This window comes from Felis catus, chromosome D1 (genome assembly GCF_018350175.1).
Source record: "Felis catus isolate Fca126 chromosome D1, F.catus_Fca126_mat1.0, whole genome shotgun sequence".
Classification (NCBI taxonomy): Eukaryota; Metazoa; Chordata; class Mammalia; order Carnivora; family Felidae; genus Felis; species Felis catus.
In genome coordinates, this window is record NC_058377.1 from 54,186,221 (window position 1) to 54,202,802 (window position 16,582).

At 51.2% G+C, this 16,582-nt stretch overlaps 1 protein-coding gene and 1 long non-coding RNA gene across 3 annotated transcripts in view; one reads left to right on the plus strand and one right to left on the minus strand.

The window, feature by feature from the left end:
- The window catches only part of USP35 (ubiquitin specific peptidase 35), a 55,876-nt gene extending 39,372 nt beyond the window's left edge, over window positions 1-16,504 (minus strand). The window contains exons 1-7 of one of the 2 annotated variants that reach the window (XM_045038682.1): window positions 16,110-16,504; window positions 10,791-10,913; window positions 9,440-10,121; window positions 8,259-8,391; window positions 6,627-6,756; window positions 6,106-6,207; window positions 4,385-4,543 (exon numbers count right to left, since the gene is read on the minus strand). In XM_045038682.1, coding sequence (XP_044894617.1) covers window positions 4,385-4,543; window positions 6,106-6,207; window positions 6,627-6,756; window positions 8,259-8,391; window positions 9,440-10,112 — 1,197 coding nt within the window. In that variant the 5' untranslated portion in view covers window positions 10,113-10,121; window positions 10,791-10,913; window positions 16,110-16,504. The remainder of the gene's footprint in view (window positions 1-4,384; window positions 4,544-6,105; window positions 6,208-6,626; window positions 6,757-8,258; window positions 8,392-9,439; window positions 10,122-10,790; window positions 10,914-16,109) is intronic. The other variant, XM_006936884.5, reaches the window with a different exon arrangement.
- LOC123380464 lies at window positions 10,908-14,501 on the plus strand. Its single transcript, XR_006586262.1, has 2 exons — window positions 10,908-11,343; window positions 12,355-14,501. It is a non-coding gene; the product is annotated as an uncharacterized LOC123380464 (long non-coding RNA).
- Window positions 16,505-16,582: the final 78 nt, after the last annotated feature.

The following is a 16,582-nucleotide window of genomic DNA, read 5'->3' on the forward strand; positions in this document are numbered from 1 at the left end:
ATTTTCCAGGGACATACAAGCAGTAAGCAAATAATCCACATGTTCTTAGAGGAGCCCAGGGTACAGCAGACTCTAAGCAATGACCACACAGGCTCACCAGTCAACAGATTCAACAGAGTCAAGATCTCAGTCCTAATCCTGACTCTTGTCTTAACTAGCTGCCTGGCCATGGTCAGTGAGCCTCTCAGACTCAATTTCCTCATATGCATCAAGTGAGGCATATCAATTTGGCATGCCATACTCTCACTGTGCCTGTGAGTATGCACACAATGATGCTCCCACTTCTACTTTTAGGTTTGCCATCAGGTTTAATTAGTCACTGCCTCCAAGCAAGATCCCACAGACAGGATGGTGGAGGGTCGTGGGGGCCTGAGGTATGGGTTCCTGGTCAAGGGCTCAGGGATTAGCATGCTTTCTTATTCATTCTCCTCACATTAAAACGTGCACCTAAAAGAACATTACCCAGCGGGTTCTAATGATAATCTATTTTAAAGGAAAACACCTAGGCATAATAGAGAGTTACTTAACAGATTTACATGATGTTCCTCAAAGCCCTGTCATTTCCAGATCCTAAGCACAGTCCCCAGATTTGTCCGAGCCTCCAGAGTTTCAAACCAGCTGAGCATTGAAAGCCCTAGTCTCCCCATTGCACATCGTCTGACCACTGCAAAAGGTCCGGTTCAAGCAGTGGTTTAACGCTTCTATTTGCTCATTTCCCAAGAACATTTACCAGATCAGTCAACTCTCACAAATGTAAAAGAAAAAAAAAAAAAAAGTAAGAACTTCCAAGCCAAGATAAAAAGATGCAAGCTCATTATCTTCTTAGTCCCTTCTTTTTTCTTCCTATTATTCCCTATCCAATTCCCACTCCACACAAAACATGAATAGGGACAAAAAGGCAATAAAAAAAAGAGAACTTCACGCATGTAGACAAGTACACACACACACACACACACACACACACACACACACACAAAGATGCAAAACTATCCACACTACAGAAAAAAAAAAAAAACATCAAATGTCATTTTTCCCAAAGAAGGTAACTTGGTACTCTTAGGAACATAAAACCATGAAGTAAGTTTCAAGCTCCTAATGTTACTGGAAATTTATATACAATGGCTCCCTTAGCAAGTACCACAGCTCCCAGAGAAACTGCCTAAGAGAACCTTCCAGAACTTATTTATAGAGGAGCCTTTATACAAAAAAGAATGTACTCATGGAAGAGATGTAAAAGAACTTTATAAACAATAAAATCCAAGGTGCCTGAGTGGCTCAGTTGGTTAAGCATCCGACTTTGGCTCAGGTCATGATCTCACGGCTCATGAGCTCAAGCCCCACACTGGGCTCTGTGCTGACAGCTAAGAGCTTGAAGCCTGCTTTGGTTTCTGTGTGTGTGTCTCTGTCTGCCCCTCCCCTGCTCATGCTCTCTCTCTCTCAAAACTAAAAACTAAAAAAAAAAAATGTTGTATAAAAAAAAACATAAAATCCTATGGAGAGGGGTGCCCGGGTGGCTTAGTCAGTTAAGCATCTGATTCTGGGTTTCAGCTCAGGCCATGATCTCACAGCTCATGAGTTCAAGCCTCAAGACAGGCTCTGCCCAGAGATTGCCTGGGATTCATTCTCTCTCTCTCCATAACTAAATAAATCTTAGAAAAAAATTTTTTAAAAATTCTATGGATACATTGCTCTCTTGCCTCTCAAACTAGTTTATATCAAAAGGTGTTCAAAGCCACAGGGCAAATACAGCACACCTCCCTTGGACCTATATTCTCTAATATTCAAGGAATAAAAATGTTTACATTAAAACAAATGTTCATCATTATGAAATCCATATTTGAATCTCTGAGATAAAATGAGATTTTAGAGAAACACTGAGCTTATGTCAGGCTGCTTGGGTAACTCCCCTTTCTGGGCTCAAGTATTCGGAGGAAATGTTTGGGAAGCCCCTATCTGCTAGATTGAACAGAATCAGTCTGGTTTCAGGCCCTCCAGTCTGATCTTTCTGATGTCCCTTCCACTCTGTTGACAAACTGCGCATTCCCCTCCCACACCTTTCCCTCTGAGCCTCTGGAAAGGAGGGCTTCATCCTGCCAGTCTCCATCCCTCAAAGCCTAACTCCTATATCCCCTCTCTACAAGACTTTCCCAGATCTTCTCAAGTGGGGTACACGTGTTCTCTATACTTATAAAGCCTAGCTGCCTGCACCTAGTGGTAAAGGTGTTTACAGACTCACTGTCCCCTGGATCAGACCACAGCCCCTAGTGTAAAAAGCCTGGGTCTCACTCAGTGTGGGTTTCCCTCAGGGCCCAGTGCAGGGCCATGCTCCCTCCTCTTCGTTCACACCTCCAGGAGAGCATTCTCCATATGCTAATTCACTCACATATTTGCAGGACACAGAGGTCAAAACATGGTCCCTGCCCTCCAGAAGCTCACAGGCTAATAGGAAACAGTAATAGTCACTTCCCCCAAGTCAAAGCCCTGTCTCCTCTGCTCATCTACCTCCAGTGACAGGCAGCTTGTGATCTAGTAAGGTACCCACTTGTATTGTAGGCAGGCTCTCTCAAATTCTCAGGCTGGAAAAACTGCCAAGACCCAAGTAAATGCCAGAGGTCTTGTTGATTGCATCTACTCTCTCTCACTCATGGTGGATTGTTCCCTTGTGTGTTTTGTCATTTTTGGATTATAAACTCATCTTTAGCAGTACTTTATCTTTGTGACTTGAAAGCATTTTCATTTCTGTTTCTATGAGGCAACTCTTGGGTATTACAAGTTCATAACCATTTTTAATGTTAGTGCCTAAGCTTACTTAGTGCCTTTGTGGAGTCCCACAACCACAAAGACAGTGAGAACTCAAACCCTAAACCCGTAAGAGAGCAGGCCAATGATAACAAAATTCATTTTTCTCAATCCTGAGCGCAGACAAAGCCAGGAAAGTTTCCTCAACATCTACTTGACATGCATGTATTTTTTCTAGGTCGCTCATTTGCCAACAATAAAGCCTTTCTTGGGTCCTAGAATATATGGGCTTCTTAGTGCTAATGCCCTAGTGGGAGAAGGCCCTAAGCCTCACCCCCTGTCCCTACAAGCTCAAGCTGCTTAGTGACTAAGGTTTCACCCTCCCTCATTCCCTCCCCACCCCAGGGCAAAAAGAGCATCATCTCTCACTTACCTTTCTGGACTCCAGTTCTCGCTTCCTTTTTGGCCCCTGGGGATTCCCCATTACTTTCTTGCAAGCTCAGCTATGTACTTAAAAAGACGTTTGTTATATTTTAACAAGCATTTCTAGGTGTTCTATAGTGGGACGCTTTTCAGGTTATCTATCTGCTGTGACTACGGAAACGAAAGTCAGATCAGAGGGTCTATAATAAGGGCCACCACCTACCTAGACATCTTTCACCCACACTTGGACCTGTCCTCTGTATCAGGCAATGGGAAAAGCACCCTGCTTAGGTCTCTCACTACCTGCATGACTTTGCACAAGTCACCAAGCCTCTCCAAGTCTCATTTCCCTCATCTATGAGATTCAGGTAACAATAGTACCTGCTTGTTTCTTGTGGGCATTAACAAACAAAATACATGGAAAACAGTGTCAAATGTCGCACTACCTACAAATGTTATTGTCCTAGCAACCTAGCAAGCCCAGGTCAGAATCCCCTTCTTCCCGGTAGCTTCCCCCTCCAACTGGGGATGATCCTTCCTGTCTCTGGTTCCTCACAGGTGTTTCCTAAGACACTTAGATCAGAGTGACTTCTGGGCAGGCCTGTCACCCCGCTAGGCTGCAAGCTCCTCAGTGGAGGAGACTTGTTCTGCCTCGAGCCCGTGTCCCCAGTTCCCAGCCTGGGTCTTGCACAAAGCAGAGCATCAGTAAAGCCATGTGAACACAGGTAAACAATCCCTGCTCTGGAGTGCTACAGCTGGGGGAGACAGACACACAGATAGACAGTGACAGCACGTGACAAAGGGATGTGGGAGCTGTAGAAGCTCAAAGAAGTCCTGACCCAGCCTGCAGTGGAGAGGGGGTTATCGAGAGTTGTCAGGAAAAGCTTTCTGAAGGAAGTAACACTTGAGCAGAGCCTTAGTGGAGAAGATTCAGTGGAAACAGGAGCTATCCAGGCAGATCAAGAGAACAGTTTATAGTTAGAAGACAGAATGACATATGCAAAGGCTTGGAAAATCAAGAGAGGTGACCCATCTGGGGAAATGGCAGGTGTTCAGTGTGCCTGAAGCACAGGTGGGCCAGGGGAGGTGATGGGAGACAGGCAGAGACCAAATGATGGGGGGCTGTCACTAACCTGTATTAGGGTATTATGGCATTGAGCAAGGCCCAAACCAGCACCTTTTTTGGAGTAGGGCAAGGGAGCAGTGGGAGACTGTCACTCACCTTAATGGCCTCCATGACAGGCTCATACAGATCTGGGAAGCCTGGAAACCGGAAGACCATGCAATGGACCAGCTCCGCCAGCTGCTCCAGGCAGCTGGTCCCCGAGTTGGAGTCCTCCTTGACCAGAGAGGCCACCATGGGGGGGATGTGAGGGAGGAGCTGTGAGAGGAGAGGAGGATTAGGCTCAGTACCATTTACCACTCACCTGAGCCATGGGTTGGTGGTCAGTGCTGAAAATACCTAGAGCTCCTTGAGGCAGGGAGGTCTTCCACCTGCCACTGTCCCCCTTATCTACATGGGACTCCATGCTATGCAGGCAAGTGACTCTTTTCACAATACACATGACCTTGGATATCCTGCCTCAGTCTCTTCATTTGTCAAATGGGATAAATAATTCCTTCCCCACACTTGAGAGGAGGCCTGAACCCAAGCCCAGCCGATAAGCTTCAGCCAACTGGCCTTCCAGGAGAGCCTAGCCTGAGTGACCAGGACTACTCTTCTCTCCACCATCATTCTTTCACCAAACACTTACAGGTCAAGCACTTCACCCTCACAATGACTTTATTTGGCAATTATTACTCCCATCTTATAGATGAAGAAATTGAGGTTGGAGAGATTACATAATTTACCAAGAACTTCCCCTATGTGTTATGGGAGAAGTAACACATGATGTGTCTGTCTGAATCCAAAGCCTGTTTCTTTCCTCTGTGCTACAGAGTGCTAACTTTCAAACCATGGGGGTGCTCTACCATAATGTCCCAGGGATGGACAGAGTCAGCCCACAGGAACTGGGAGCAGGGAGCTCAGGAGAAGGATGCAAATAAACAAGTATCTGTCCAGTCCCTGGAAAGGAACTTGTGGCAGGCTTTTGACAAATATCATCTCATCTAACACTCTCCCACCATCCTAGGGGCTTACCCTGTTCCAAGCCCTCAGAGGTAAACACCTGGCCCAAAGTCACCACATCTGGCAAATGGCAGAGATGGGACTCAATCCCAACTACTCCAGTCCCTGGTTCTGTGCTTTTCCCACTGCAGCAAATCATAAATCATGAAATTTATGCCCTGACCAGGAGCCATGAGTATCTAGGGACCCATCTGCAGATCTAGGGAAGAAAGGCAGGAAGGTACCCACCCACCCCCCCTGCCAAGGACTACAAGCTGTCCTTCCCAAGGGACAGCCCCAAAGATAGCAGAAAGGGCCCTGAGCTGGAGGCCAGGCCGCCCGGGTGCTGGTCAGCAGCAAGGTATAAGAAAGACAATGGGTCAGAAGTCAGACCAACTTTGCTAGAATCTTCCCTGTACTGCTCACCAGCTGTGTGTCTGGGACAAGTGATTTAGCCTCCCTAAATTGCAGTTTCCTCAGCTGAAAAACGGAAAAAAAGACAGACTTTCCTTTAGGGCTGACAGTTAATATGTGTCCTGCATTTAGTACTGTGCCTAGCACACAGCAGGCACCCAAAGAACAGTAGCTGACTTCATTCTAGGGCTGTCACTCTACTATGGACCTGTTGGGAGGCCATGCAAATTCTCTGGCCTTAGTCTCCTAAAAAAAACTCCTGCAAAATAGAGTCTCAAGTCTCCTCCAGTCCTAATATCCTGGATTTTAAGGTCTTGGGCTTCAAACCCCCAACCCCAATAGAGACAGCATGTCTGCTCTCCACCCAAACCATTGGGGAATGAAGGGCCGCCCATCCTCAGGCCAGCACGCAGGGCCCTTACCAGGTGGAAGGCTTCATGGGAGTGCTGGAAGGTCAGGAGCATGTACTTGAGGACAGACAAGGCAGCTCCCCGGACAATGGGGTACAGAAGCTTGGAGAAAACCTGGAAGAGAGTCCCTGGTGAGGAGTCCCCCACACCTGGGCCACAGAGGCCAAGTGTAGCCACAGGCCTGAGAGGTGATCAGAGACACCAGAGATAAAGCAGCAGACCCATGCAAGACCAAGAACACAGACATGTCACAGATCTAGTCGATGGACAGATGGGTAGTAACACAGATATCTGATGGGAGGGATGGATGGATGGATGGATGGATAGACAGACCCAAAGTGACAGACACATATTCTTGAATGAGCAGAGAAATCAATGTGGGAAACCTGAGGCCCACAGAGGGGCAGTGAATTATCCCGGGTCACAGCAAGCTTGGGTGAGAGCCCCAGTGCTCTGCCTCCCAGACCCACACTGCCCCTAGCAAGAGAGAGTGGGAAAAGCTATAAGCCAGGGCTAGGACAGGGGCCACCAACCTTCTCAATTTTGGCGAGCGAAACCTCAATCAAGATGCTGAACTTCTTAACAGCGGCCAAGCCCTTCAACAGTGCAATGATCCATTTGTCAATGTTCTTCCCCAGGGGCCACGACACCCAGTCGATCATCCTGGTGAGGGGAGTGACAATGACACAAGGACCAGGGAGGCCCAAAAGCCTGGGTGAGGGCAGCCCAGGCACTAGCCATGATGTCCTGAGACCCCACACTTATCCGCGCCTACACAGAGCAGCCCTGGGGTCCATGGGATGGACGAGACACCTCTGAGAACTGTAAATGAGCCCAGCACAGGCATCTGGCAGAGACTGGGGCTCCCAGTGCAGCAGGAGGTGGGACAGGCCCTCTCAACGGCCCAAACCTCACTCCCCCACCACACACGAGGCTGCAGTGGCAGACTAGGGCTTTCAACTGTCTCTGTCTGGACCACGGGGCCCAACCACAGGAGCACTGCCCCCAGGTTGGAAGCTTTGGCTCCAGCAAACCCTTGCCTGTGACCTAGACCACGTCACTTTCTCTAGCCTCAGTTTCCTCCCTGTAAAATGGGGACAATACCTACCTCACAGGACTGTGGTATGGATTAAAAGAGGTAACAATAGCTAACTCTCATGGTATTAATTCTGCACCAAGCACTACTCCATCTGCCTTACATGTATTAACCCATCTGATAATGCTTGTATGCACACAGCATGAAGCTGCCACATAGAAGGCACTCAGGAAAATGTCACTATATCATTACTTTTGGACTCAGTAGACTATACTATAAAGAGGTCGAACAACAAAAGAATAAGGTCATAATAATTATGATGGTAATTATCACCACTGCTCTAAGCACTTTACACGTGTTATTTTATTTAATCCTTGCAACGACCCCATAAGATGGGTTCAATTACACAACATTTTATAAATGAAGCTGAGACCTACAGAGGTGCAGTAACTTGCCCAAAGTCACACAGGCTAGAAGCAGTAGAGCCAGGACAACTTACTTCTGGAGCCCACACTCTTCCCCACTAAAGACAAGAAATTCAGGAAGGCCCACTGGAGATGGTAGATCTGCACGCAGGTATGGAAAGCATGGCAGGGGAAGCATGCCAGGTGAGTGGGATCTACAGGGGAAAGGCCTGCAGGGAGGAGGGTAGGCAGTATATTCTAGGATCACTGGACCAGCAGGTGGGGCTACATCACAGGTTCGATGACATTCAAATGAGGTGAGGAGATACGCAAAAGCAAGGAGCTGAAAAGCATCCAAACTCCATTTATCATACCCGCCAAACTCAGAATGCACTTCATAATATACTTGCAGCTTCTAGTATGACCCCATGGAAGCCTAACAACTTCTGACACCACCTTTGCTATTACAGAGGGGGAAACCGAGGCTCAAAGAGTTCACTGACTTCTCCGGGATCACAGAGTTGGCAACTAACCTGAGAGCACTGTTAGGGAAAGGCTCTCTGTGTCTCCCACATCCAGTCCTAGGCCGGGCACGGAGCAGGACTCAAAAAAATATGGATGAATGAAAAAGCATGAGGGCCTGGACCTCCTGACACTAAATCTAGCCCAGCAACCGCACCCAGTATAAGGAGAGAGACCTGATCCCCACCCAGCCTTCAGCCCACCTGCTGATGGCCGTCAGCATCTGAGAGTCTGTCACACTGTCATCATTGCTGAGGTTCCGGACGACACCATCCATTAGCTCCAATGGGAGGTGCTGGACCACGCTGGCCAGGGCGCTAGACGGAGGCTCTTCCTCTGGAATAGGGGAACTGGGATGAGCTTAACAAGACAGGTAGATGCCTCACCTCCAATACCCCATGCCTTCATGCTACCAAGGAACTAGGCTAGGCTTCTGAAAAGAGCACAGAGGGGCCACCCCCTTAACTCCTACAGCATCACAGCCTCCAATCCCACCTTAACTTATTCACTCAACAAACCTTCACGTGCCCTGTACTGGGCACAGAGAAAGCACTGACCACCCCCTCACCACCACCAATTGTACCTATATAGGCAAAATCTGTAAGAAAGGGTAACATTAGGGCTGGCAAGAACAGATAGAAGGGCTGTGTGACTTGAGGGAGGACATTCCAGGTGGAACCACACAAAGGACTAGAGATGAGAAAGAACATTTAGTTATCAAAATCTGTTGTCCAACTGGATAAGAGCTTATACACCTGACCTTGGCTCTCTTTGTCCCACCAGGTGCATTCCTTTCCTCTCAACTGAACAGCCCTATAATCAGGGAAGGCACAGATCTTATTTCACTCGTTTATACTGTAGTCCAAGTACCACAATTGCCAATGGAGGACCAAGCGTTTACATTTCAGAGTTGAGATGTTCAGGCTCCATCCTGAGTCCAGAGCTTCACCTCTGCCTGCCTGGTACACTTTGCCCCTGCTGCTGCCCATCTCTCAAAATCTGAATCGAAAGTCACCCTTCTACAAAACCCACCTGACCCAAAGGGCAGGACGACACCACCCCTTTCCTGTTGTCTCACTCAGACCCTAGTCCTGCTTCTGGCAGCATGATCTGGGTCCCTCCTTCACCTCACCCAGCAGTCTGCTCCTGAGTGTGCCCATCACCCACCACAGGATAAGATCCACAGCAGGACCCCAGGATAGCCCTAATTAAAGTAAGGAACATTGCATTCCCCCACCTGCGCATTAGCCCCTTACACACACCTGCCACAGGGCACACCAAGCACGGGAACCCGCACCTACAGCCACCTGCCCGGCGCACGTTGGGCTCATGGAGCACACGAGCCCCCACGCCAGCCCCCACGCCAGGCCCCGCGCACACACACCTGTGCAAGAGATGACGGCAAACAGCTCCTTCAGGCAGGGCAGGATTGCAGCGGGCTGAGCGCGCCACAGCTGCGCCAGGAGCCCGCTCACCTGCTGGGCCTGCTCCAGGAACTCCACGGCGCCCTCCTCGCCCTCGGCCGGACAACGGAAGCGACCCAGGCAGCGCACCAGCTGCTGGCAGAAAAGCAGGCGGTGCGGGCCGTCGGGGACGCAGCGCGGATGCCTCGCCAGTAACCGGGCGACTTGCGCGCAGACCGCGGGCCCCGGGCGCTCACACACGGTGCGCAGCACCTCCCGCCGGAGCAGCGCAAACACCTCGTCGGCCGCGGGCCCCTCGGGTAACAGCTGCAGGCCGAGCTGTACGCAGGCGAGAGCACGGGCGCCCGGCGGGCCGGCGCCACCCTGCAGCAGGCGAAGCACGCGGCGGGCGCTGAAGAACTCGGCGAAGACTTCCGGGTGGTGGCGACCGGCCACGTGTAGCAGCTGGCAGCCCACGCGGCGCGGCAGCTCCTCCGCGCCGCCCACGTAGAGGCGCGCGCCCAGCGCCAGCAGCGCCAGGCACTGCTCCCGCTCCAGCGGCTGCCGCGCCGCCTCCAGCACGCGCCGCACCAGGCCCTGCTTCACACTCGCGGGGTACGAGGATGTCACCACCGCCTCCAGGATCTTGTCCATGATGCCGCGCTGCAGGGAACAGGGAGCAGGGTCACACTCTGTCCAGCAGGTCCAGTTCCCCAAGCGAGCCCCCGGAACTAAGACTTGGGGCGAGCAACCACCTCTCTGGGCCTCGGTTTTCTCATTTGTGAAATGGGGCGAGGATACCTGCCTCACTGGGAGGTAGGCAATGAAGCAAAACACAATGCCAGGCATGTAATGAGCCCCAGGGAGTTGTCGTTATTGCTGATGAGCGCTTTTAATCTCATAAAGGCAATATCTGAACCTTCCACCCCTTCCCCCACTCTTCTGCCCTCCTCTCCCCAGGCCTCCCTGGTGACCTCATCCACTCTTGGGGCAGGTAGCAGCTGGATATAGAAGCTGTTGTCCAGAACCTTGGCCAAGTCCCATCCTGGGGGGAGAAGGGAGGGGTCATATACACACACACACACACACAAAATCACACCTCGGGGGAGGGAGGGCTTAGGGTCCCAGGGAAGAACAGGGAGATCCCCCCACACTTTATTCTGCCCCAAATCCACTTCTTGCCATTTCCCAAGTGAGCTACACCTTTCCAAGACTCCACATTTTTGTGTATGCTGTGCCTTTTGCCTGAAACATCCTATCTCCCAGGACCTCCACCACCACCACCACACACACACACAGCCAGCCAAACTCCTATTTTCCTTCAGAGCTTACCTCAAACACCCTGTCTTCAGTTAGAATATCCCTGGACCTCCAGGCGTGAATTCATCCCTCACCCTCCATTCCTACAGCCACCTGTAGCCTCTTCCTCCATTATAGCTGGGGTCACATAATTCCCTCCAATAAAGCAGAATATTTCATGTCTGTGTGGCCCTGGCTCCACAGACTTGCACGCTCAAGGACCTCCCTGCCCCCCACCCAGCCTGATCCCACACCAGCCCCTCACTCTTGATTCACTGTGTTCTCCCTGCCACTGGGCCCTTTGCATATGCTCCTCCCTCCTTGACTCACCCTGCAGACTTCCGGCTCAAATTCACTTCCTCAAGGAAGCCCTCCCCAACCTCTTTGTCTGGGTCAAACACCCTGTTAACAATTTCAGAGCACCCTGTCCTTTATAGCACTTATCATGATCACTTGGATGAAGTCAGCCTCCTCCACTATACTATATAGGCTCCTGAGAGCAGGAACCATGTCAGTTTTGTTCACTCACCTAGCCCAGTGTCTGATTCGTAGTAGGCATTTGTTGAAGAGACAAATGCAAAATACGGTGAGTTACTGCTACCTTATTCCTCTGAGCCACAATAGCCTTCCCTTTCTCCTCCCTTTGGGCAGTTTCCTGGAAGCCTTTCTCCCAAGCTGACCCACTTTTTTCCTGCTTCTCATGCTGGTTCACAAAGGTAAAGCTTGTGCTCCTAACATCCAACTTTCAGCTTCTAGAAGACAGCCATTTCTTTGCTTCTTTGTATAATCCCACTCTAGGCAGGACCTGATACAAGGTTCAGTGTCCAGGTGTTTAAACTTATTGGCTCAGTAAAAGCTATTCTTGAGAGCTGGAGTTGGTGTGAAGACAAGCCAGACATTCACTAAATGAGGGGCCGGAAACTTTTATTCAGAACCACAGATATTGTGGGCCCCCGACTCTGTGCCAGGCCCTATGGAGATGCTCCCTTCTCTGTTCTGGCTCTTGGCTGAGACCAAGCTTCCATTACGGCACGTGTTACCAAGCAATGGGCCCATTTGTTTAAGTCTCTGTCTCTCTCACAAGGCTGTGAGCTCCTCAGGGCAAGCACTAGGGCTTCTCAGTGGCTGGCATCTCCGAGATTACTGTGGGTGAAGCCAGAGTACAGATCAGTGGTCCCCAAATACTGGCTTGGCTGCCTCAGAGTCACCTGGGTACTTAGTACAAATTCATATGCCTAGGGCCCACTCCAAGCCTCCTAGAATAATGTGTTGAACTCTTTACTCCAAATAAGATTCAACCAGAAATGAAGTCTTCTTACCATCACTGTTACTTCTGCTCTCTGAGCCTGGTTCCACCCTGCAGGGTTGTTGTTAAAGCAAATATAAAGTCCTCAGCATGGTGCTGGGCACAGGAAAGTGCTCAGAAAGTATCAGTCCCCTTCACTTTAGAAGCAAAGTCCATGCCCTTAGGAATTTCTCATCCCTAAAAGTCTGGGGGTGGCGGCAAACACGTTGGTCAAGAGTGCCAGTGCAAGGCATAATCTCAAAAGGCCTCTTAAAACTGATCTCCCTTCATCCCTGGTCCTCTCTTTCCTAGGCAGTGCTTGTGACCAACCTTCCTTATAGACCGTCCCTGCAAAACCCTACCCCTGCCCTCCAGGCCAGTGGACTTAATATGCTCTCAACCAAGGATGCCAAGAAATCCTGTTACTCAGGCAGCCAAAAGAAGCCCTAATCGATGAGATATTGACATCATGTGTGGAGGAAGAGAACCTGGGGGCAAGCAGAAATGGAGTTCTGGGACTACGGAAGATTCTGGAAATGGAAAGAAAAACAGATTAGGAATGAGGAGTCCTACATTCTAGTGTGACCTCAGGCAAATATTATTTTAGTCTTGCAACTCATTATGTGTCCTTGAGCAAATCACATCATAAGCCTCTTTTCTGCAAAATGGGGATAAATGATATCAGGTTGAACCACATGAAAGCAAAGGGTCAGATGTTGGCAATTTCATATCATTCTACCTGAAACCTACCACATAAGATGGTTTGCACCTGGAAGCTCGTCCAGTAGCTCTTCCAGCACCTGGACGCTCTGGCCTCAGAGATCACAGCCCTCACAGAATGGCGCAGGCCAGCCACGCAGCCTCTGTGCAGTCCGTGGCCTGGCCACTCCAAGCAAGCCCTGCCTACCTGCCCCCACTCCCACACAGGCAGTCTGAGGTCAGCTGTCACCATGGTCACCAACTAAACCCACTCAATATCTTGGGTGCATTCATGCAAAAGGGTTTTAGAGGCTTGGAGCTCACCTGACCTCATCACAGGCCACAAAAAGCAGACAAGACCAGGCCTGATTTCCCTAGGGCATGGTTGGAAAAGTGGAGGATGAGCAAGAGAGAGGGACACAGCCTTGGCAGGGTGGGATAAGAACCTGCGCTTGGTCTCCCTGGGGGAGGAAGTAGCAGCCTGCCAGCATTCCTCAGGAGAGGTTGGATTACTCCTCTAGGCTCTGGACAAGGAGACGGCCTGTCGGTGCTGGCTCTGACCCAAGAGACAGCTGCCCCACACCAAATGCAGCAGCACACAGCAGCCGTAACCTCCCTCAGAAGAGCCTGCATTAAAAGCATGAGGCCCAGGTCCTCTGCTTCTGAATCACCAGGTGACCTTGGGTAAGTCCCTGCCAGGCTCCTCAGTTTTTTCACCTGGAAAATGGAGACCATTTTAGCCCTGGCAGGGAATGGGACAAGGTGTAAAAAAGATGAGGGCTGGGCAGTCATGAGTCTATTCTTGGGCTATTTCGCACCGAGGGGGGGGGAAACAGACAGTCTGTTTCACAAAGACACACACTCCGGACACACACTCCGGAACTTGCTGATTCTACCAGGAATTTTATCCATTAGTCCTCACTGCCAACTTAGCATTTCCCCCATCTCTCCCTGAGCTCCAGCAGCACCCAAGATCAGCTCCTCTTTACTTCTTGCCTGGACTAGTGCAGTAGCCTCCTAACTCATCTCCTCATTCCCTGCCTCAATCCATCCTCCAATAGAGGTATGTGTTCTGCAGGATAGAGTCCAGGCTTTGAATCTAGCCCAGGCACTATGCCCCATGGTGCCCATGGCCTTTCACCATTCTGAGGTGCTCTTTCACCATTCTGAGCCTCGGAGCCCCAAAATGGGAGATGACCCCCTGACCACCCCTTAGCCTTTCCCCGCCAACGCTGCTGCTCTTCCCCAAGCCCTTGGCTTATACCTCTCATTGTCAGGCATAACAGCCTGACAGTCCCAGCAACCCCCAGTCTGCTCCAGGGCACACACTAAGCATACAGGAACATCACAATCCCTCGCCCTGGAAGACCCAGATCCTTTTATCTGTCCCTCTCAGATGACCCTTCGCATTTCCACTGTGTATTGACAGGTCTCTGGTCCTGCATGGTGAAGCCTGACTCATCTCCACCACCCCCAAAGCACTGTGTCTGGGGGGGAGGGGGGTGTGTATAATGTCCTGCCCTGCCCCCACACCCTGGGCCCTAATTCAGGCTTCCTCATCCCTCCCTGGTCTCTCTGACCCACCCACCCTGATAACATCTTCAGATTAATCTCATTAGATGATAAGCTCCATCCTGCCATGCCTTGCTCAGAACTCACAAAGCTCCCTAGCCCCTTCAGCATAAGATCCAAACTCCAGAGCTTGACATTCAAGCCCTTTCTGTGACACCTGGCTGATGGGGGGAAGGGATGGACATGAACTTGACAAACACTGTTTGGTTACAAATCTGAAGGAATTTGCACAGTGGACTTTTCCTCCTGGCCACCTTTTGGTGATGTCCTCTCTTCTGGGAAAGGCTTCTCCCTTTTCTCTGCTGGCAAATTCTGACTCATCCTCTGATGCCCAGGTCACATGCCCCCTTCTCTGGGAAACCTTTCCTAACCCCTCTGCAATCCAAGTCTCTTTGCTTTTCTCATCCCTCAGCAGTGCCACTGGATTCTAGGTCTATCTTCTCACTAGGCTAGGATCTTCTTTGGAAATAGATCCAGTCCCCTATTTGTGCCCTAGTGCCCAGCACAAGACCAGGCAGAGAGGTGAAGGAGTGCCTAGTGCCCGGTGAGAAACATGTGACAGCAAGATGAGATACAACTGAAGATATAACCAGAAAACACCTTCCAGAGACTGGCCCAGTCAGTGCCCTCTCCTCAGCCAGGTCTGGTCTTCCATATCCATAACCCTAAGACTCAAACATCAGCCAAGAAAGTCCCTACAGAGGTCACCGGACAGGACCCAATGAGGCTTTAGCCTTTTAAAAATGACTCAAACAACCAAAGCAGAAGGAAAAAACAAAAACTGTTCCTGGTTAGCTCTCAGGCCAAAAGCTCACAGAATCCAATGGGACAGGGGAGGGGGCTTCAGGAAAGTCTCAACCTCTCCCTACCTCAGAGCACAGACGACCTTCCAAGCCCTAAGCCAGTACCTAAGAGTGGAGAAGCCCATTTCTTCTCTCTCTGACCCTCACACCCAGTCTTCCTCCTCCGACTCCCCTGGGTGCCAGAGCTGCCTGGGGAGCACTAAGCTGACCCTCCCAGCACCCTCCCCCCACCCAGATCTCTGGACAGCAATATCTGCCTCTGAATTTTTTTAACTTAATTTCTTCTACCTAAGGCAGCCCTGAAAGAATCCCCTTGCCCTACTACTGGGAGGCCCTTGCCTGGGCCACCAAACTGTCTCCTAGAAAGAAAGAAAAAAAAGGGTTTTACTGGTAAAAAGCAACAGCTCTTTTACTGAAGGGGAATGGAAGGAGAGAAAAGAAGAGGGTAGGAGCATATATTCCCTTCTCAGAAACCCACCACAATCACTCATCCCTGCTGGGGCCACCCCTCACATGTCCCCACCCCCACCCCAGGGTTTCGGGAAGGGCGGGCACCAGGCTAACACACAAGGAGTCTCATGTCTTGTAGAGGGAATATACCCGGGCGAGGTTGCTGAGAACAGAAGCCCATTCCAGGCGGGTGCGACCTCTTAGCCCCCCAGTTTGTGCCCCATCTTAGTCCCACCCTTCCTTCCAGTTATACCGGTGCACTGGCGCCCAGCCCAGGCTGGGGCTGCGGTCCCCACGAAAGGCCGGTGAGCTTCATGGTTGAGGGGGAGGGCAGGATCACCACCAAACACAATTGATGAAAGAGGATGAAGCCCAGAGAGGGGCAGCTACTCGCCCAAGGTCACACAGCGAGGCCCAAGTTGCACCTGGACCTCCCTTCTCCCAGCCCCAAACTCTGGGAGCCCTTCGCGCGTGCCCAGGGCTCTCGAACCGCCAGGGTGCAGACACTCCCCACAACCTGCACACACGACCCGACCCCCTTACCTCTGGGACCCCGGTGGCCCCTGCCTCAGAGCCAGCTCTTGGGTGGGGCGCTCAGGCCTGGCAGGACTAGGCTAGGCCAGGCTAGGTCAGGGCGAGTCCTCTGCTCCCCCTGGAGTGGGGACGCCCTCCACCAGGTCCCGCTCAGCAGGCAGGGATGCTGCTTCCACTGCAAAGTCCAAACTCCCCACCCAGCTCTGTACAAGCTTGTACCCAGGGAGCTCGACTCAGCCGCGCGGCCGCTAAGCTGCGGGGCTGCGGGGCTGCGGGGCTGCGGGACGAAGCGTGGGGAGGGGCGAGGTGCGGGAAACGGGGAGGAGCCGGAGCGGGGGCCACCCTGGGAACCGCCACTCAGGCCGCGTCCCCTTTAAGGCCAGCCGGTCTCAGCTCTAGCGGGGGCGGGGCGGGGAGCTGGACGGCTCACTGCAATGCCTCCTGGGAGATGGAGTTTGCGCTAAGCGTGCCGAGCCGCAAAG